The following is a 20,266-nucleotide window of genomic DNA, read 5'->3' on the forward strand; positions in this document are numbered from 1 at the left end:
TGGTCTTGGGCGAGGGGCACCATGTATGGCCGAAAGGGCCGCCAGTCAAGCACCCCAATGATTGTTTCAGCTTTGCCCTTCAAATTATTCCAGAAAGACATCCCATCCTTGGTTTTCATAGACACAAGTTCTGGTTGAGTATTCTTCAATTCAGTGAGGATATTCTCGAGGGCCTGCTTCTCGTCGAAAGCTTAAACACCGCAAGAAAACTGCTCGCGGACCCAATCTGCCAGAATAAATCCCAGTGATAAGGAGTAGACGATGGAACTGGTGCTACTATACTCGGGTCGAACTGAGGACGAGGAACCTTGAGGCGTAGGAGAACGTTCACTCCGAATGTCGTCCATGGGGTTATCAGGCGAGGTATCTGTCCTAGTAGTAGTTCCTCGCCGGAATAATTCACGTCCTGATTCAAAACTCTGAAGCAGCCACTTTGGCATACCAGGATCCTTGCTGGATGATACGGTGCTGTCGACTGCTTCTTCTTGGGTGGTCTGTGGCTGCAACCTCTCCTTGTCACTGGCGGAGTAGCTCGGGGCTTTTCTTGTGGTTTCCTGCTCGGTTGGTCTATCTTCACCTGTCAACCTCGGTGTCGTCGGCAACATTAGCGGGGTCTTTTCGATTTTCTCGTTGGGGTATCGATATTGTCCACACTGGGAGCAAAAATCATTTATTGGCAAATTGTAGGCATAATTGCATGCGCAGCAGTACCACCAGAGATTTGCCATGGTGCCACAAGTGATAGGAGTTAACAAACAGAAGAACAACAGTGCCGTAGGAGTAATCGATGTCGAGATATAGAATTTGTAAGTTGGGACAGAAATACTAGTTTGCAGTGAGAAGTTCAGGCGGATAAGGTATCTAGCCCAATGTGATTATCTGGTGCATGTTCTTATATTAATGTGAAGGGCCGTGCTTTTGTTTTCACAGCCTCATTTACCCCAGGTCAAGGCTGACTGGCTCGATAGAAAGATCTTTGACTTACGATTGTGATAGGCCGGAAGGCGCAGTGAATCGGCTGGTCACCTTTTTATATTGCTCACACTTCTCAGACAGAGAGGCTGGGTGATTCTCCGTTGCGCCCCCACACTTGACCTATGTAGGGTATAACATTATTGGGCCGCTTTGATCCACCTGAAATCCTTGGTCTGTCCGGGATTCTCGGAGGTCCAGCTCAAGTCTTGGATGGCTGAGAGATACAGCTTCTCTATTCAGTCAACAGCTTACTTGGGACAGTGCTTTCAAGCTGGATAGTCGGCAGATAGCACCGTTGATATGTTATGACAGTGTATACCTATAATATAACGACATGTAAGGTTCGGCAGTATAGAGCTACAGCTATACATCTACAATCTACAATTGGCGGCGATCTAAGGTACAACTCGTGATATAGAGTGTAGAGCCCAATATACAGTAGTCGCAGATACATTTAAACATTTAACACAAGAAAGCAGAAAATCAGAACATAAAACAGAGCACAAAGTCAAGCAAAGTGCCTTTTTTGTGCCAGATATCCGGAACTCCCTTAGCAGAATGCTGGTTGCTTTTTTTAGAATGCTTTTGGTCGTTGACAGGGTCGGGGCATTCCATCTTCTATCTGTCATCACGCGCAGGAAAAATCAAGAATTCAACGCTGAGATATTAATCATCACCGTGAAATGTAAAAGAAAGAACAGGCAACGGTGGGAAATAGGATGAGAAACGGGCCCAAAAGGCCACATTCAAATTTTGTCTTCTTCAGAGGGGATCAGCATACTGATATAGTATGGAAAAAGAACCATATCACATCATCTGCAAATCGCACCCCCTCTCACAACCCAACACCAGTCGAAAAAAAACAGTTAAAATGTCCATGTGGTTCGGTAGGGGAAGGGTGATATTGAAAAAAAGGGTTGTTTGGTATGTGACATTTTGAAGCCCGGTAGGAAGAGAGAAAGAGAGAAAGCCCAATATATGGAACTGGGCCAGAATAGCAACTCTCTCCCCGAAACACCGAAAACCGAAGCCGAGACGATCAAAAAAAAGGTAAGAGGTCAACCCCGGGTTTTGGTATTTTCATCCTAATTTCTCCATGCTAATTCTCTCTTTGACGTTTCAACCGGAACATAACAAGAAAAAATAGTTTTCATTCGTTTCTCGTTTACTTGCGGCGGAAAGAGCAGCCCTCGGTCAGACGGGCCTTGCCACCCGTGGGCTGGCAGAGGACGGTCGAGCAACCGGCGCAGATGACGACGGTCTGGGCGTGCGAGAAGACGGTGGTGATGGTGAAGCAACCGGGGCACTTGACGTCCATGAAGAAGGAGCGGGGCTGGGGCACGAGGGTCTGTCGAGAAGATTCGATAATCAGCCATTGTTCTTCCAATAATTCCATATTCCACAAAAAGATTCCATATCATCCTGTCGTTCGGTGCCTTTTCCCATTTGCTCCATGTCGAGCATCGGAGGTCCCGGGTCCAGGTCGAATAATCCAGGTCTTCGCCCCTCGGGTTGATATTTTCACAATCTTTCGTGGTTCTTTCGGAGTTCGGTGGTTTCATACCTTAAGCTTGTGCTTACGGGCCTCGGCCTGGGGGTGGGGTTGAGGAGATCGACCGCGAGAACCTATCGACAACATGTTAGCTTCGGGTGGACGTTGAATTTTTGAATCGATAATCCGTATAGGTCTTCCATGTCCGTGTGTAATCGCATCGAACATGGACCGAGCGGAAAATCAGGGCGAAAATGGGCTTACCATCTTGACGAGTGAAAGTCGATCAGCGAGATAGTTGATTAATGGCGCTGATGGCGATGGCCTTGTGTGATGCGGATGAGGTGGTCTTCCAAGAGAAGTCTGAAGGGATTTGGACCGGTTTGGGTGGAGGTAGGGCTTTGTGCCGCTTTGTGCCCTCGCTTGTCCTTATTCGGGAAGGCGGCGAACTTTCCACCAATCAAAGTATGATTAGGTAAGTTACTGAGGTAAGCACGAGCTCAATCGCTGGTTCCATGTGGAGACGTGGATTCCGCCCCGGGCAGGCAGTCAGGTGCTTCAACATTCTTCTACAACAATCTCAAAACAAACGGCAAAATTACAACTCTCATATTCTATCGCTAAATAGCCACCCCGAGCTATTTGCTCTGTGTTGAAGGAAAACAAAATTATGTACTGGAAAACGTCATTAGCCAGGCATTTTGTCCAACGCTCTTTTCAAGTGTCCGACTGAATCCCCGACTCTTCCACTCAGCTCAACTGAGCTGTCTCGCCTGTGGTGATCGAGGTTGAACTGCTGTTCATCCACAAGCCCACCAAACACTCCGCATTGCACCAGTAATCTCTTTACTTGGTCTTCTTCGACACGCCGTTCTTGCGCTCAGTCTTCTTTGACATGCCGTTCTTGCGCTCGGTCTCCTCGACGAACGGGTACTTGATCGTGAGGCACCAGATATCGAGGTAGTCGCATATCGTGGTGATAATGTCAAACTGGGGGAAATCAAGATCAGCAAATCGTCGCGCGCAGGGGAAAAGATAAGGGGAAACATACCACAAAGCTACCGTACACACCGACGGCCAGTCCCACGCACCCGAACACGAATGCCACCTGCCCAATACCGTACCCAAGCACAGGGGCGGACCACAAGCCGATCAGCGCACCCGCGCTGTCCAATACAGCCAGAGCAAGCGGGTACAGCAGGACATTTTGATAGGGGAAACTCGTCTGAGTGAGGTGGCCGATGATAATGCGGCCGACAGAGTAGGCATTGATGAGACTCACAAACAGACCGAAAGGAATGGTGTAGTTTTCCAAAATCACCGGCTGCAGGTATAGGTAGGCTGGAATAATAGTCCAGATGACCGCCAAGGGCAGGAGGCCATACAGCGGGGTGAAGGGGTCCTGGCCGCGCTCGCGACGCACCTGCATGACGTGCATGATGCTCGAGCCGATTGCGAAGCAGAGCACGATGGAGCCGTACGTAAGATACCAATGCGTGAAGGGAATGTTGTACACCCAGTTCGGGAGGAAGCTGGGCTTCGACACGCCGATGGTCTCCAGCATGCCCTGGTGCCAGAAGCTGCCGCCGCCCATGTAGGCAGTGAATAGGTAGACGAGGCAAATGGTGAGGATGCCCTCGACGGGGCCGGAGACCACGCCCAATGTGAGGATTTGCGTGTAGTATTCATCCCAGGTTTGGACGTAGAAGGTCATGGTTGCTGTGGTGGTCAGCGGCGATTTATGTGTGGAAACGCAGGAGGGCTGGACTTACAGCCGAATAGAGCGATGAAGGTCATCCAGGACTGGCCCATGTTCATTGCCGATGCGAAGACCAAGACGCTGAGACCGGTATTGCATGCATCGACACCTAGTAAAGTAGAAAGAATCAGTAATCCATACACCTCAGCCTCTATCATACTGTCTTCGGGAACTCACTGTGATCAAAGAGTTCGCCAAGCGGGCCACTCTGTCTCGTCCTCCGTCTAAAACGCAGCCAGTATCAGTAACGCGCCCCTTTATTTTCCGCCGGAAAATTGTAAACATACGCTTGCATGCCATCTACGGCATCGAAGGTCTGGTACAGGAACAAGCCAATCGCGCAACTGAGATAAACCCAGGGCGGACAGTCCGTATCCAAGTTCGGGTTGTACCACATGACGGTGAGGAAATTAATTACCACGAACATAAATCCGCTGAGGGTGATCTACCGAAGCGAGGGATTAGGATATTTTCTTATACGGCAATTGTAACAGTGTCGCATGGGCAAGACTTACGGCATTGGGTCTTTAGACGCGCAAAGAGAAGAATAGAGTTAGCCATATTGCGCTGTGTATAGATGATCTGGAATGGAATAGAAGACGGGAAGAACATCATATCCATCTTGGTATTCAAAAGGGACACAATCACGAGGATGTATAACCATGCTCACAAAATCCGGGGAATGAAAGCAAGGGAGGAAGTATACTTACGCCATCCCCATGGGGAAGCAGCGAATCACACATTTGTTGTAAAAGGGCTTTAGAATAAACTGACTGACAGGCGAGTGATCAACTCCGACATATTTGTAGTTCTTCAGATTCGCCAATTCATGTTGCCGGATGTAAACCATTCTCTGGATTGTTTTGCGCGTATATGAACGCGCGGGTGTTTATTGTTTGAATATTCCGTTCTGGGCGCGAGGCTTATATTCAATGGGAGTTGTCGCGTTGCGTTGTTCGCATCTAAGTACTCGGGCACTTCTGCAGGTTATTGACGCGCGATTAGGGTCGAGGGATAGTTAAATGAAGGATATCGGAGAGGGTATCGCCGGGAAAGGGAAAAAGAAAACAAAGGGAAACAAAAGAGTGTAAGAAATGAAGAAGAAAATCCGGTCGCTGTTAGAAAGAAACAGCCGTAGACGCAGGTCTATAGGGGCTTGATATTAAAGATCGGCGATGAAGAGTCTAAGAGGCCACTTGGTCTCGATGTTTTGTTGATTTTTGACTTTTTTTTCTGCCGGCGGAGAGAAGTGAGGTCTTAGATTAGATCGGAGATATTGGTTCATATTGACTGATATATAACTAAATTATTATACATACACAGATATATGTATTTACACTGTACGAGTTCGATTATAAACTTATTCTTTGTTAGGTCGAGAGTTCATGTGCAGGTATTCACTGCCCGAGCATAAGCGTTGCCAATGAGATGCCCCCAAAGTGTTGAGGCCAAGAAGTGGGGGTATCCGAGGGCGCTCGGGGCTGGTAGGATCCGAACTTAATGAATATGGGAAATTCCCAGGTCGGATTCTACTCCGTACCAAAAAGAGGTTTGATGTTTGACTTGTGAAATTGAATGCTTAATGCCTAGGTACACAATACAGAATCGGATGCAAAGGGCCTATTGCCATAGCAAGCATCCCGACAGAATGGAAATAAGGGTATGGAGTAATAGCGAGAATATCCGTCACACCTCGCGACATCCTGATCAAACACCTGAACAATGAAGATTGCATGGACGCCAAGATCCAAGGAAACAGGCCAAGGGAAAACGTTTCAGGTCTCAAAATTCAGCCGACGGGGCTCCAGGGCATCGGAACAAGAATCCGACTCTGCATGCTCTGGATCAAGGGAACGGTTTTGTGAACCGTCTCGGCCCAGCCTTCGACGCCCCATGACTGCTCGCGGCAGATCTTGCGCTCCTCCAAGTTGGCAAACTGCCACAGGTGGTGCACTGTGTTCAATTCACCGATTTGCACGAACCATGCGCCTACACCCTCCATCACCTCACGACGAGCTGTAAGGCCACGGCGCCAATGTGTCTCCCACTCCAGAAGATTGCCTGGGTGCAGAGTGTACGACCGAAGCTCAAAGAGTCCACCGAGACGGCGAGGCGGGGTTGTGGGCCAGAACGAGAACTCCTGCATCAATGAAGTCCTCTTGCTCTTGATCAGACTCTTGAGTTTGTGATCAAACTCAGAGAACTCGGGGTGTTCCGAAATACTGTGAAGGGAGGCGTGATAGCCTTCGTAGCGTTGGTATTCCCAGATGTGGACTATTCAAGTAAAGCCAAGAGTCAGTCCACAGAAAATGGTTGGGTTGCTTGATCGGGACTTACTAAAGGTATCATTATCGCCCACTTGTGTCCGCCAGCTGCCTACCAAGTTGACACGGTTCTCCTCGGTACCCGCCATACGAGGGTACCACTCGCCGACCAGTTCAACATATTCATCAACCTTGTCGGGCAGAACGTCGTGCATGACGATAGAATGGACGTATTTACCGCGAGCTAGGACCTCTGAGAAGGAGCGCTCCATATCCTTGTCGAAATGTTGACCCTCCTTGGTGCCGTAGATGAGCGAAGACAAAGGGCCACGTTTGGCCACAGCTTCTTGGTGTTTGTCATCCCCTATATATCGGTGCGTCGAGAGTGAGCCCAGTCCCTTTTGGTCAAGCGCCGTGGCAGCATCGAAAGTAGGGCAGATACGATCATGTTTGCTCGCATTGCTCACTTGTGGAGCAGTGGGAGCGTACTCACGGGAAGGGGGAGATGAAGAAGCAGAAGCATTGACAGACTGACTCTCTTGCTGTTCTCTTTTCAAACGAGCCTGCTCCAAGTTCTCGCGGAACTCCTTTTGTCGTCTGAGGTACTCCTCAGTCGACTGGGCGGTGATATCTCGAATGGAGGGAGAGCGATAGGCCACGGCTGACGAGCTAAAGGGCCGCAAGAGGGAAGTCACCGAACGGGCTGAGCGGGCTGCGCGTGGACCCAACATGATGGTATGTGGAAAGAGCAAGGGACAGAAAGTACGCTTGACAATGAATCCAAGTTGACAATAATCTGGGGAAGGACAGTATAGAATTAAGGGAGTTGGGAGGAACAGGAATAGTGAAAGGTGTAGAAACAAAGTGAAGAGGGGGAGAGAGTGGATAGGTGCAGGGATCTGGAGTTGCAGGGGAGAGTTGAAGAAGGGGGCGATGATCGGTGATGTGTGTACCGATTGGATTATGAGAATGTTCGCCGGTAATCAAAGTCAGACAGTAGCCTGGAGATAGAATTAATGTGAATTGATTACCCTACATGTAGGTATTGTATAGAATACTTACCAAGATGCTTCAAATGAAGCTCATGTGCGGGGAAGGAGCTTCCCCGAGTTCTTGGTATGGAGTAATGGTGACGGGCTGTGTTGGTACCACTTGCCCAAGTTTACCGCCAATCTACTACTGAATGTGGGTAATGATGACATCGCCCAGATGTACTCGGTACCCTTAGACATCCGTTGGTGCGTACTCCATACGGAGGATATTACTCCGTATATCGCCACTTATTAAGTTCTATACTAACTAGAGCTACGGAGTATAGACACGGCTGTTCGCAAATATCATGCAATACAAAATCCGATATATTTGCCGCTATGACGTTGGTCTCCACGCACTTGCACATCACTATGTATGTTACTGCACTTCGAGTTGTATGTTATACTGTGTCCACCTAAAATGAGTCTATAATCACAATAATAGCCGTAGATTGGGGTATACCCTGCAAATTAGGCAAGTTGGAAATTCATAGGCAAACAAGAAGTGATGACGTTGCCGCATAAACAGCGATTGGGCGCCAAACCCTTTAGACACCGCCCCCGGGCAGATCTCGACCCTCACCTCCCGAGGTTCTAACTTCATTATTACTGTTTTGGTTCTCAAATCTTCACAATGGCCGAATCAATCAACCCCCCGTTGTCTTACGAGGCATCTGCAACCACTACCCATCCCCATGTCGCTACCTCGTTGCCATCCGAGGTCATCTCGTGTCTCAAAAACTCCCGCTTCGTAAGTACAACGCCGTTAAACAGATAAACTAACCCATCAAACTGACCTTCTATCGCCCCAATCAAGCTGCACCTGGCAACATGCGATGACAAAACACCCCACATCTCACTGATGTCCTACACCTATCTCCCCTCGACCCCATTCGACCAGCACCCCACCATCATCATGACCACAAACCCCGCATCGCGGAAAACAAACCACCTGCTGTCCAACCCGCGAGTCTCACTGCTGGTCCACGACTGGGTCTCGCATCGCCCACCAACCCGGGCCCCGACGCACGGTGACCGCGATGGTTCCCCACCACCCGCTGCTACCCGCTCGTCTCTGGCCAGCCTGCTGCTCAACCTGAACACCAGCGCGCTCTCCAGCATCTCGACTACCATTACGGGCGAGGCGCGGTTCTTGGAGTCCGGCTCGGAGGAAGAGTCATGGTGCAAGGCTCGCCATCTGGAGAATAACACCTTCGAGGAGGAGGAGATCAATCAGTTCGGCCAGCAGCAGCAACAGGATCCTAGCCAAAGACGGCCTAGCATTTCCATTGATACTGATGTGCGGGTTGTTACTGTGAGAGTCACCGAGGGTCGGATTGCGGATTGGAAGGGTGGTGTGCGCGACTGGGTTCTGCTTCCTGCTGAGCAGCAGGACTCTGGCCTGGTCAATGGCGTGGCCTCTTCATAGTTTTCATGGTTTGGGGTCGATATCCTCCAGCTTCCGTTTGGAATGCAAAGAATGAGTGTATAGCAATGGATCTATGATTACTATCGCATTACTAGATTTTCGAAAAGCTCGAATGGTATAATTTGGCTGTTCGCATCAGAGAATTTTGCCCAATGTATGATTCTCTTGTGGCTGATTTGTCTAAAATTGTCAGCCCCTCAAATGGCTTGGGTTTGTATGATTGAGTAGGAATAACAGAAGTGAGATCAAAATAGCTGTAGATATTCATTACACTCGAATGAGCCACCGGGCAGTGATCGCAGAGGGCCACCACTTATCAAACCTTATCGGAGCGAGCTTGCAGCTTCTCCGCAACAACCGACCTCGTACTCCGTGGAAAACGCAACCTCTCTCCCACAACCTTACAATCCCCCAAGAGATCCAATTCTCATACACCAAATAACCCAACTATCTCAACATCACCAAAACCACCCAAAATGAGACTCGCACACCTCCACCTCCCCCACACAACGCCCTTCAGCCATGTCTCGCAACTCCAACAAGCCCTCACAACCCGCTTCCTCACGTACAAAAAGCTCGCCTCCCCAGGCTCAATATCCTCCCAAGAGCCAACCGAGTCAAGTGCCATACTAGCAAAAACCCCACCCCCACCCCCAGACCCAACAATCATCACCTTCACCCCAAACCCCGTCTACACCACCGGCCGCCGCGACCTCCCACCTTCAAACACAAGCCCACCCGATACCACAAACCCCAACCTCTCCCCTCCCCCACCCCTCGAACCAATCCGCTCTATCCTCACCCCACACGGCACCCAACCGCCAAAGGCAGAGTACCACCCCACTCTCCGCGGCGGACAGACAACCTACCACGGGCCGGGCCAGATGGTCGCATACACGATCCTAGATCTAAAGCGACTAGGTCTAACGCCCCGCTGCCACATCCGCGTTTTAGAAAACAGCGTCATCGATCTACTGAAGAGCTATGGGGTTGAGGGATTTACGACGGAAGATCCGGGGGTGTGGGTGAAGCCTGGGTCAGGATCGCAAGCTAGGAAGATCACGGCGGTAGGTGTGCATCTTCGACGCAATATCAGCAGTTTTGGAATCGGGCTCAATGTTACGGATGAGCCGATGTGGTTCTTTAAGCAGATTGTGGCTTGTGGGCTTGAGGGTAAGGAGGCGACTAGTTTGCAGGGTGTTGGGGTTCCGGGATTGGAGATTGGGGATGTTGCTGATGCGTTTGTGGAGAAGTTTGTTAATCGGGTTAATGCTGATTTTGCATGTGGGGAGAATCCGACGGGAGAGAAGATTGATGAGGTTTATCGGGTTAGAGAGGAGGATTTGTTGTAGGATAGAGCTTGTGATTGTGGATGATCTGCTCGGATGATGCGGGATTTGTGTTATTAGTCTCATGTTTCTCTTGGCTGTTCCATGCTGTTCGATAGCTCAGCTGAGCTTGTACAACCTTTGTGTATGATGTATGTAGCTTGGATACTCCGTGCTTAGTGACTTGGCTGGGTGGTTTGAATCACGAGGATGTAATGTAAGGAACCCAATGCGGAAGAGCATTTTGAACAGCTGTATTCATAATGTCATAATGCAAATTAGGCACATCAGGTGGGCAGAAACAAAAGATGGAGAAAGACAAAGCGCAGGTCCTCGAGAGTATCCAGCAACATGAATGAGCAAATATTGCTGGCAAAAAAGCAACTCAACGCCAAGTATCTTTGCACCAAATTTCTGTGGTAATGTACCCAATCTGATGTACCCCAAGGGCGGTAATACAAAGACGGTGAGAGGAAAGTCGAGAACTTTCGAATCACTAAAGAAGAGAATATCAGAACAGTAATATGTCAAAAAAGCCCCGCAAACTCCAATGAAAATTATATTTGTATATCATAATTAGGAGTCAAAAAAACCAACCTCGCTGAAATGCTCGGAATAGATCCGGAGCTATGCAATCATGCAATCAACATAGACCGATTTCTATGCGGTCTGAATGGAGCAAACTAAGTCTGCCCCGATGAAGAAGAAAAGTCGAAAGCAAGCTCAAAACAAAAGCAAGCTCAAAACACCGAATGCATGGGGGAATCAACAAATTCAATCGGAACGTGGGGAGAATCAAAAATTAACAGAGGGCGAAGTGAATGGGGAGAGAAAATGGATATCCAGGAAGTAAACGAAGGCCAATATGACAGACATGGAGGGCTACCATGCATGTCGAGGATGGGCTGCAAGACATCATCTTACAGAATGATGCAGCTCGAACTGGAAGACGAGCTCCCGCCCGCGTTAACTTCCAGGGCAACCTTGGCAGCCTCGTAGAAGCTTTCTCTGATACCGCGGTTTTGGACCGCAGAGCATTCTGAAGAAAAATAAGTCGTGTGATCAGGTATAGATAAGTTGAGGAGCACTCACCCAGGTACTTCACGGCGCCGATCTCCTTTGCCTTCGCTAGACCCTGGTCGAAGCTAATGCAGTTGGGGTTATCGTTCATGTCTTCGTCCTTGCGCAAATCGCACTTGAGTGCTGTCAGGACCACGCGCACGCCTGGGCAGTTCTCGTTAATCTCGGCGATCCATTTCGATGACACGTTCTCGAAGGAGTCAGGGCTGTCGACCTATTTATCATACTTGTTAGGTTACATGCTGCGCTGTCCGAAAGAGAAAGTCTTTCTTACACTGAAGCAGAGCATGAGAACATGTGTGTCCTCGTAGGACAGCGCGCGCAGTCGGTCGAACTCTTCTTGGCCAGCGGTATCCCATAGCGAGAGCTCCACGTGTATGTTATCGACGAAGATGTCTAGGGTGCGCGTGAGTTTCGAGGATCGTTATTAGTGGAGGGGAGTGGAGTAATTATGTACCATGCACGTAGTTTTCTATATTCCTCCGTTAGCGATGGTTCAGGAAATTCAATTCGACTTCGGGGGGAATGCGCGCATACCAAAGACCGTAGGTTCGCTTAGCACAAACAATAGCTAGAATCAGTAAAATGTACTTGAAAGTATGCTCTAAGAAATAGTAGGCTTTCTCACTAGACCGTCGGGAAGAATCTAGTCAACGTTAGCTATGCTGTCATCATCGGAGACGGGTGAGGGGGAAGATTGCGCACCCACGAGTAAACACATTCAGCGCAGATGTCTTGCCGCAGGCACCATCGCCTCTGTGAGAATGTCAGACCAATCGCTAATTATTAGCGGGGAAATTCCGATCAAAACTAACAGCAGCACCATCTTGCGCTGGACCACCTTCTGTCGGCCGCACAGCTGCATTGCGCAAAGTGATTCAGGAGACGTAGAGTAAAGAGATTAGAGAACAATGGACAAGTATGTTCACGTATTATGTGTTAGTTCGTGAAACGGTATTCGTATGAAAGTTGGGGGCAATTAGGTGACAGTAGCAGAATGAGGTTGTTGTCGGGGGAAGATTCCAGGACTGAGTCGATGACATCGCGCACTGAAGGGCTGGAGGGATCGGCGAATAGCGTCAGCCCCCTTCTGGTCCACCTAAGAGATTTTTTTATGATCATTCTGCTGTTAAATTCAGGCCATTTTTAAAGCTGTCTCATACTGGTTTGTTTGCGGTTCCTGGATGTTTTAGGTCTTGAGGCGTTATACTCCCGCCTTTCTACAGGGGTTTAAGCCGAAAAGACCTATCAATTCATATGCCTATTGCTCGTTTTCATAGTCTACCTTGGTTGTCTTTCTATCACAAACTAAATATCATAGTTTAGCTATCAATAAGCAAAGAGTCTACTACTGCAATAGTTGACATATCAAGCCCCTGACAAGTAACAAAACTTTACGGGATGCCAATATTCAGGTGGAACTATTAATTTTCTTTCTGTTATAGGTGTCATAAGTTCAGGGGCCCCAAATTTCGAGTCTAATTTCTGTTGCATGCGTCGAATAATTGCATGTTGTAAACACTTTACAGTCCACAAGTGGATAGGCTCCTTCAGAGTGGAACAATAACAAACTATTCAGTCTAGCATTGAGTAAGCGTAGAACATTGAATAAGTGTAGACCTATTAAACAATCATTATTCAAAGTTAGATTGACATTGTTTAAAAATGTACAATGTACAATGTAGTTCTCTCCTCACGATAGTCAAGGCGGAAGCTCACAGCTGTTATCTGACCGAGCTTCTCCAACACTCCAACCCCACCACTTTGCGACCCTATCCTAACAACCCTTCTTCCCTTTTCAACATACACCGCCCAAGATGTCTGACGACGATGATTTCATGCAAGACTCTGGGGATGAGGAGTATGGGTCCCTCCCCTTCGCCTTCCAGACTGAGCTGACCGTTGAAATCGCAGTTACGACTTCGAATATGAGGATGCAGATGACGATGACTCCGGTGACATCGGAATCGAGAACAAATACTACAATGCCAAGCAGATCAAAGTCGACAATCCGGAGGAGGCAGTTGACGAGTTCCTAGGCATAGCGCCCATGGAACAAGACAAAGGCGACTGGTAATTGTTGGCTCCTAGGCTGATCGCGACAACTGGTCCTAACTATGCCACATAGGGGATTCAAAGGCCTCAAGCAGGCTATCAAGCTGGAATTCAAGCTCGGGCGATACAGCGATGTAAGCTCATGTCCCAAGCTGCTCTAACTGTCCAAATACTGACTCCCATCTCTTCATTAGACTGTCGCACACTACCGGGAACTGCTCACATACGTCAAATCCGCTGTTACACGAAACTATTCAGAGAAATCGATCAACAATATGCTCGACTTTATCGAGAAAGGCTCCGACAATGCGGAGGCTTACCAGTGCATGGAGGAATTCTACTCTCTGACCCTCGAATCATTCCAAAACACAAACAACGAGCGCCTTTGGCTGAAGACAAACATTAAACTGGCTCGCCTGTGGCTGGAACGCAAGCAATACGGCCAACTGAACAAGAAGATGCGGGAATTGCACCGGGCATGCCAACGAGAGGACGGATCAGACGACACCAGCAAAGGAACATACCTACTCGAGCTCTACGCCCTTGAAATCCAGATGTACGCGGAAACGAAGAATAACAAACGCCTAAAGGCCTTGTACCAGCGGGCCCTCCGAGTGCGGTCGGCAGTGCCCCATCCCAAGATCATGGGCATTATCCGTGAATGTGGAGGCAAGATGCACATGAGCGAAGAGAACTGGAAGGAGGCGCAAAGTGATTTCTTCGAGTCGTTCCGAAATTACGACGAGGCGGGTTCCATGCAACGAATCCAAGTGCTCAAATACCTGGTCTTAACGACCATGCTTATGAAGTCCGACATCAACCCGTTCGATTCCCAGGAAACCAAGCCATACAAGAACGACCCCCGTATTTCTGCGATGACCGACCTGGTGGACGCGTTCCAGCGGGACGACATTCATGCATACGAGGATGTGCTGAGCAAACATCCCGACGTCTTGGCTGATCCTTTCATTGCGGAGAACATCGACGAGGTGAGCCGCAACATGCGCACCAAGGCCGTTCTGAAATTGATTGCACCCTACACCCGATTTTCGCTGCAATTTATCTCCAAACACATCAAGGTCTCTGTACCCGAGGTGTTGGACATTCTCAGTTTCCTCATCCTGGACAAAAAGCTCAACGCCAAGATTGACCAGGATAATGGTACGGTGGTAGTGGAGAGTGCGAGTGACGTGGAGCGGCTGCGAGCTGTGGGAGAGTGGAGCTCAGCACTGCGCACCCTCTGGCAAACAACTCTCAACGGTGAGGGGTTGCGTGCAAATGATACATCTCATGGCTCCATTTTCCCATCCGGCCTTGGAGACGAGGGTCGATCTGGCCGGGCACGCAATGGCCGAGGCAAGATGCCCGCCAAATGGATGTTCTAGGTTCTTTTTTTTAAAAAAAAAAAAAACAAAGGACTTTATAAGCGCCTTGCCCCACGTGTGCATATCCGGCCGAGCCGCGTGGGAAGAGAGAAAAAAGGCGAGCTCACACCGTTCTTTGTGTTGGGGCTTTGGTACCTATGTTAGCTTTTGAGGATTCAGACCCGCTATTTAGAGTTGGTCTGACAGACGCTAAAATCACGATAAGATGAACTTTTGATGTTTATTATTCTTTTTATAGTGTATTTCGTGGAGAATATAGTGTGTAATAGAATAATAGCTCTAAGTCCCGGGAAGTAGTCTCACGTAAGTGGAAGCTTAACCTTACCCGGGTGGAATATATATAGATAGGGCATGATTCAAGGAACAGGCTACAAAGAAAAGTCGAAAAATCGAAAAAAAAAAGCAATACTTGACCAAGAGCATGTGAACACATATCCTGACAGGGGACCTTATCTACTATAGGATTGCATTAAGGTGCGTCAGGTACAATATACGGAGCTCCGAATTCTTTCGGAGCTACTCCGTATATAACCAATTCGGATTCGACTTGAGATCTTGAATTGCCGGCATAGCTCTATACTCGCCCCTGGGAATAACAACAAAGAATCCAAAATATCCACAATATCCGAGCACCAGGTCGGGTGATTGACAACTTTATCGAAAAACCAACATGCATGTACTCCAGGGTAGAATATTTAAAAGTAAAAACAATAAAAAAAAACAAGTAATGCCACCATCGCCCCGAAATAAAAAAAGGAAAAGCAAAAAAAAAGCAAATGCCGTATGCATCAAATCGGGGGGCTACGCCAATCATAAGGAGGCCATCGTAAATCGAAAATATCCCAGACCTCTCAGCCTTGGACTTTTCAAACCCCGCTTTTGGGGCCTTTTTTTTACCTATCTTTTGGTTTCGTTTCTTTTTTTTTTGCTGGTGCTTTTATCCCCCTGTTATATGTTCAGTTGGGCGCGTGGAGAATATATAGAACTCCGATTAGTCCGAGTCAATAGCATATGTGGATACAATATGGGTGGGGTGATAGTAAGGGATTTGATAATCCGATGCATATACAATAGTACGTATAGTCAATATGCATATGTATAATGGAGATAAAGGACCTATATCTTCTAAAATGTCCTATTAATTCCTATTTATAAGGGGTTTGTGGGGTATGTTGTATAGGGATTGTACAACTTGAATATGTACAACCAATGTACAACCGTAAGGATGTTAATGAAAGAAGAAGAGAAAAAAACTAGGGCGTTTACGCGAGATGGTGTTGTTCGATCAGCATCTTCAGACATATGTATGGACGGAAGAGAGTAACTGGGGCACGGTGCATCGTTACTTCATAGTTAGCCCATTTTCTTTTTTTTTCCTTTTCTTTTCTTTTCATATTTTGAACAAATTTCTTTTTATTTTATTTCTCTATCTTTTCAAGTCATATAGGGAAGGTTGAAGTCTTTTTTTTTTTTTCGCAACCTATTTGTGCCTTTCTCTCTCCCCGCAAAAACTTCCCTAAACTTCCCTTAAACCTCTCCTTAACTCCCTAAACTCCTAAGGCATCCAACTCTATCCCCTTTGAAATCTCCGAGATTATTTCTTTGAACTCTCTCCAACCCCTCCATGACTATCTCGAGCAAGGTGAGCTCCGATCGCATTTCTTATTATTGTGTGGTCATACCCTCCTTCTATCTCTTGGCCCTATTACTGGCCCCCCCCCCCTTCTGCTCCATTTATTATTCTCCGGAATACGTATCCGTTGGAAGAAAGTGAGACTCTGGCATCCCTGTTTATTTCACATGGTGGTTCGTGCACCCCTCCTTGAGAGGATCCCCTGAGCCGTTACCAGCCGGCTTATAGCCTCTGGCCTGACATCATTGAATGTTCTCTTTTCGACAATGTGATTGTGATATTTCCCCTTTGATGGCTTTCAAACTCTTCACAAAACTTGCTTTATACATCAGACTGGGGGAGCTGTCGGTCCTAGAGGCTTGTAGTACAAACCTCGACCTGGCCCATCTTGTCCGTATCTTATTGGCCTCCCCGGGTGTTGAGCTTGATTTTACCTGACCATCAATGACTGCTACGCATGTGTGTGTTTGGACCGTGCTGAGATTTTGATAGTAAAAGCCGATCCGTGGTGTTGGGGCACACTGGAGTGTCGTACAAGGCAAAAAGTGCCGTACTTCGACCGATTTCCAGGAAATGTCCATTCGATCTGTATGTCAACTTATCTTTTTTTTATCTTTGGCTTCTCCCCAGTTGGGTTCTTTTCTAACATCGCCAGAAAACCTTAACATAACAATCACTGCCTGGACTCTTCGAACTACCGTATGCGATGTCCTTATCAAAACCTACTTGGAATCATTTCGGTCCTCACCAGCACTTCCTGGAGAAGCAGAATCCCGTCGATTTCTACCGGGACGCCCTTTCCTCATCTTTTCTTTCCCCTGTAGCACTTTCATTAGCTACTTTTTCCCACCCAATCTCTTCCAATCCCGCCAACATGAATGCTCTATCCGCCGACGAGATGGAGCGCTTCCAGAAGCTTTCCAACAACTACCAGCCAGAAGTCCAGGTAATTGGTTTCGATTATCCCGGCCCGCAGCAATGGCTGACATGTCGACAGGGCCCCCTTGTCTCAATAAAACAGTCTAGCCACAGCATCGCGATGGATTACTCGAATGCGGATCCTACCCTAGCTACAAAGACAAATGTAAGCTTTGGTGGCTTGAGCCTCTTGTGCTACCACACTGTGTCTAGCATCTAACTTCTTATAGGCGCTTGCTATCACCCATCCCGATTGCCGTATCATGAAAGGCGATGGGAATTGCGGCTGGAGAGGTATGGTCATGTGCATTCGATATGAAGTGTTTCTCATGCTAACCCTATACAGCTGTGGCATTTGGTTATTTCGAGACCCTCTTCGCCCTCCGAGACACGCTCCGTATCGAGACAGAAATTCGGAGAATGAAGTCTCTTACTACGCTTTTGGAACGCGTCGGCCTGTCGGATTCCATCTACGAGATCTTTGTCGATGCCACAGAAGAAGTCCTCAACCGAACCCATGCTGCGATCCAAAATGGCGCCCAAGACGAGTCTTTCCTGGTCGATGCTTTTAATGATGGATACTCCTCTGATGCTATCATTACCCACTTCCGTGTAAGTCTTTCTCGTTAGATGATGTTCGCCCTTTTATTTATCTGGACGTAAACTGATTGCCTCGCCTTGCAGATTTTGACGAGCGCGTGGATGAAGCTCAATCCACACCGGTACCAAGCTTTCCTTCCTATGCCACTGGATCAGTACTGCAGCTCCCGGATAGACCCAGTGAAGACCGAGATCGACGAGGTTGGTCTTCAGGCACTGATCGACGGTGTAATCGAAGGTTCCGGCTTTGGGGTCGAAATTCTTTATCTCGACCGAAGCGAAGGCGAGGTCGTGACACCTCACCTACTGTCCTCTAATCGTCCCAGTGGTGCAACCATTCGCCTCCTATACCGACCGTGAGTTACTTAGCAGTTAACATGTATTGTACCAGATCTAACATTCCACACAGAGGCCATTATGACATCCTTTACCCAGTCGAAACGACCTTGAATATGGCACCCATAGTTAACCTCCAATACGGAATGACGTCCGACTACTCCCCCTGGGATCAAGCTCTCGCATTCGACGTCAATTCAAGCTTAATGGCAATCCCCAATCTGATGCAAGACACTTCCTTCGGGATGGGCGCTCCCATGTCTCCAATGCCTTCTGTCTCGCCAGCCCCTGCCAGTCCATTCCGCATGTCCCCGCAACAAGACATGTACCAATCCCCCATGCCAACTCACGCACCTATTCCGTCAATTCCTGTCTCTCCTCCTTCGCAGATCGCGCCATCCGCCGCCCCGCCACCGATGACTTCCCTGCCTAGTCGAACATCAGACGGCCCGCAGATTCGTTTGAATCCATTAGTGATGAAACCGAATCTCAGTCGTTCGTTGCCAGTCACCACCCCTTTCAAAAAGTGAGTTCCGTCAACCTCCATACAATCGGCGTCGTTACTAATTTATCTCTCTTAGCTCCCCATATAACCAAGCCCATTTCCAGAATTCCGACTTCGAACCCATCCATTGGGAACCACATGAACGACGATAAAACTTGTACGCTGTGCATGACAAGAGCCATGAATCTCGAATCTCGTTTCCTTTCTCATTTCTCCATAATGATCATCGTGGGCTAATTGGCCCGACTCTTATCACATTGTCAAGCGGATTAGCCCCGGGCCAGCGTATCTTACTTTCATGTTTTTCTTTTTCATGAAACTCACCCTCTTCCATTCTGGTTCTAGGAATAGGCACGGTTCACATTTTCCCTCTTTCTTATCCCCTTCTCTTCTCTATTATTGTCCTCTTTAGCGTGGTGCAGCGCGTTGCATGGTACGAGCGTTCTCGCCCAGATTGTTTCGTTTCTGTTTTTTTCTTAAGCCTCTCGGGGTCTTTGTTTTTTTCGTTTTTTCGATTCTTTTTTTAGGCTCTGGAACTGCAAGAAATGCACTACTATTGAACCATATGTGTGTCTTACTCTCAGTTATTGGGTAGAATGTAAGGATGCCAGAACGGGTACTAACTTGTATAGAATGTCGTAGCCGGTATCTACATGGTAGAGTATTTCATAATTGATGAAACATGATCAAGCCCCATTCGTGATGGTCTGTGATGTTTAAAGAGGTTGCCCCTTCACCTACATCAACCATACATACATCTGTGAATATGGTGCGCCAAATTTACCTACAGCTAAGCCCGGGAATTACCTATTCGGGAAGTGTGAATAACATCACGATCCCGACTTGCTGTCATTGAACTGCTGACGGGAAGGCATATCTCTATGCAGATTTTTCATCTTCAACAACTCCTTATCCCTACAAATCCTACACCTTTGATCATTGATTTACTTCCTTACTCATATACCCTTTTATCATTAAATTCACTATCTCCATCATTAGGCATAAGACCTTCCAATGGAATCCCCATCCTAAGATATCCTCATCATCTCTACCCTTATAACGTCGCGCAGTCAGCACCAATACTGCCTGCCAGCACTGGTTGAATACAGTTATGACTTCATCATTTCGGTAGATCATATTGGCAGCGATCTCAACCAACAAGCTTTGTCTATACATCCAGATATCATTCCCAGATCCCAGATCCTACAATGATCTAGAGCGAGAACATACACGCTCGGCTATTACCTAAAAAGGGAGGCAGATCAGCTAATCGATGGTTGATCATGAAGTGTTTTTTCGTTGGAGATTCTGTTGCTCAGGGTCAGCGTTCAGATACTCCACGACTGACCTCTGGCGTATCCCAGATCCAGTTCTAGCTATTTCACTTTTCTACCCCGTTAAGATTTGATAGGAGTGATTATGCCTTCAGTTCACTATACTTGAGCTATAGTGCTGTCTGCCGATATCGGGCGTTAG

General features: G+C 47.9%; 10 protein-coding genes across 10 annotated transcripts; 5 read left to right on the forward strand and 5 right to left on the reverse strand.

Moving 5' to 3' along the window:
- Positions 1 to 191: 191 nt before the first annotated feature.
- On the reverse strand, positions 192 to 728 carry N7517_004613 (uncharacterized protein; the record flags this gene model as incomplete). The annotated part of the gene is made up of 1 exon (XM_056722343.1): positions 192 to 728. The coding sequence occupies one exon, from the start codon at positions 726 to 728 to the stop codon at positions 192 to 194; it is 537 nt and encodes a 178-aa protein (XP_056578593.1).
- Positions 729 to 1,843: 1,115 nt separating this feature from the next.
- Positions 1,844 to 2,614, reverse strand: N7517_004614 (40S ribosomal protein eS27; the record flags this gene model as incomplete). Its single annotated transcript, XM_056722344.1, has 2 exons — positions 1,844 to 2,323; positions 2,540 to 2,614. 2 exons carry the CDS (start codon positions 2,612 to 2,614, stop codon positions 2,141 to 2,143), a joined length of 258 nt encoding a protein of 85 aa, XP_056578594.1. The 3' UTR covers positions 1,844 to 2,140.
- Positions 2,615 to 2,772: 158 nt separating this feature from the next.
- Positions 2,773 to 3,123, forward strand: N7517_004615 (uncharacterized protein; the record flags this gene model as incomplete). Its single annotated transcript, XM_056722345.1, has 2 exons — positions 2,773 to 2,942; positions 3,096 to 3,123. 2 exons carry the CDS (start codon positions 2,773 to 2,775, stop codon positions 3,121 to 3,123), a joined length of 198 nt encoding a protein of 65 aa, XP_056578595.1.
- A 190-nt stretch (positions 3,124 to 3,313) lies between these two features.
- N7517_004616 (aminoalcoholphosphotransferase) lies at positions 3,314 to 5,076 on the reverse strand (the record flags this gene model as incomplete). Its single annotated transcript, XM_056722346.1, has 6 exons — positions 3,314 to 3,457; positions 3,519 to 4,186; positions 4,240 to 4,335; positions 4,404 to 4,450; positions 4,514 to 4,660; positions 4,937 to 5,076. The coding sequence occupies 6 exons, from the start codon at positions 5,074 to 5,076 to the stop codon at positions 3,314 to 3,316; spliced, it is 1,242 nt and encodes a 413-aa protein (XP_056578596.1).
- A 939-nt stretch (positions 5,077 to 6,015) lies between these two features.
- N7517_004617 (NIPSNAP family protein) lies at positions 6,016 to 7,221 on the reverse strand (the record flags this gene model as incomplete). The annotated part of the gene is made up of 2 exons (XM_056722347.1): positions 6,016 to 6,500; positions 6,564 to 7,221. 2 exons carry the CDS (start codon positions 7,219 to 7,221, stop codon positions 6,016 to 6,018), a joined length of 1,143 nt encoding a protein of 380 aa, XP_056578597.1.
- A 934-nt stretch (positions 7,222 to 8,155) lies between these two features.
- Positions 8,156 to 8,950, forward strand: N7517_004618 (pyridoxamine 5'-phosphate oxidase family protein; the record flags this gene model as incomplete). Its single annotated transcript, XM_056722348.1, has 2 exons — positions 8,156 to 8,272; positions 8,339 to 8,950. The coding sequence occupies 2 exons, from the start codon at positions 8,156 to 8,158 to the stop codon at positions 8,948 to 8,950; spliced, it is 729 nt and encodes a 242-aa protein (XP_056578598.1).
- Positions 8,951 to 9,426: 476 nt separating this feature from the next.
- On the forward strand, positions 9,427 to 10,302 carry N7517_004619 (lipoyl(octanoyl) transferase LIP2; the record flags this gene model as incomplete). Its single annotated transcript, XM_056722349.1, has 1 exon — positions 9,427 to 10,302. One exon carries the CDS (start codon positions 9,427 to 9,429, stop codon positions 10,300 to 10,302), a length of 876 nt encoding a protein of 291 aa, XP_056578599.1.
- An 896-nt stretch (positions 10,303 to 11,198) lies between these two features.
- rho3 (Rho family GTPase RHO3) lies at positions 11,199 to 12,223 on the reverse strand (the record flags this gene model as incomplete). Its single annotated transcript, XM_056722350.1, has 8 exons — positions 11,199 to 11,317; positions 11,371 to 11,572; positions 11,633 to 11,754; positions 11,816 to 11,830; positions 11,896 to 11,912; positions 11,987 to 12,004; positions 12,064 to 12,114; positions 12,174 to 12,223. 8 exons carry the CDS (start codon positions 12,221 to 12,223, stop codon positions 11,199 to 11,201), a joined length of 594 nt encoding a protein of 197 aa, XP_056578600.1.
- Positions 12,224 to 13,175: 952 nt separating this feature from the next.
- Positions 13,176 to 14,798, forward strand: N7517_004621 (uncharacterized protein; the record flags this gene model as incomplete). The annotated part of the gene is made up of 4 exons (XM_056722351.1): positions 13,176 to 13,219; positions 13,273 to 13,431; positions 13,487 to 13,547; positions 13,608 to 14,798. 4 exons carry the CDS (start codon positions 13,176 to 13,178, stop codon positions 14,796 to 14,798), a joined length of 1,455 nt encoding a protein of 484 aa, XP_056578601.1.
- Positions 14,799 to 17,137: 2,339 nt separating this feature from the next.
- On the forward strand, positions 17,138 to 18,942 carry N7517_004622 (OTU family ubiquitin thioesterase; the record flags this gene model as incomplete). The annotated part of the gene is made up of 7 exons (XM_056722352.1): positions 17,138 to 17,377; positions 17,429 to 17,515; positions 17,580 to 17,643; positions 17,696 to 17,961; positions 18,034 to 18,305; positions 18,359 to 18,811; positions 18,867 to 18,942. 7 exons carry the CDS (start codon positions 17,138 to 17,140, stop codon positions 18,940 to 18,942), a joined length of 1,458 nt encoding a protein of 485 aa, XP_056578602.1.
- Positions 18,943 to 20,266: the final 1,324 nt, after the last annotated feature.

The sequence above is a fragment of the Penicillium concentricum genome (genome assembly GCF_028827145.1).
Source record: "Penicillium concentricum strain IBT 3081 chromosome Unknown utg000002l_segment0_segment0, whole genome shotgun sequence".
Taxonomy (NCBI): Eukaryota; Fungi; Ascomycota; class Eurotiomycetes; order Eurotiales; family Aspergillaceae; genus Penicillium; species Penicillium concentricum.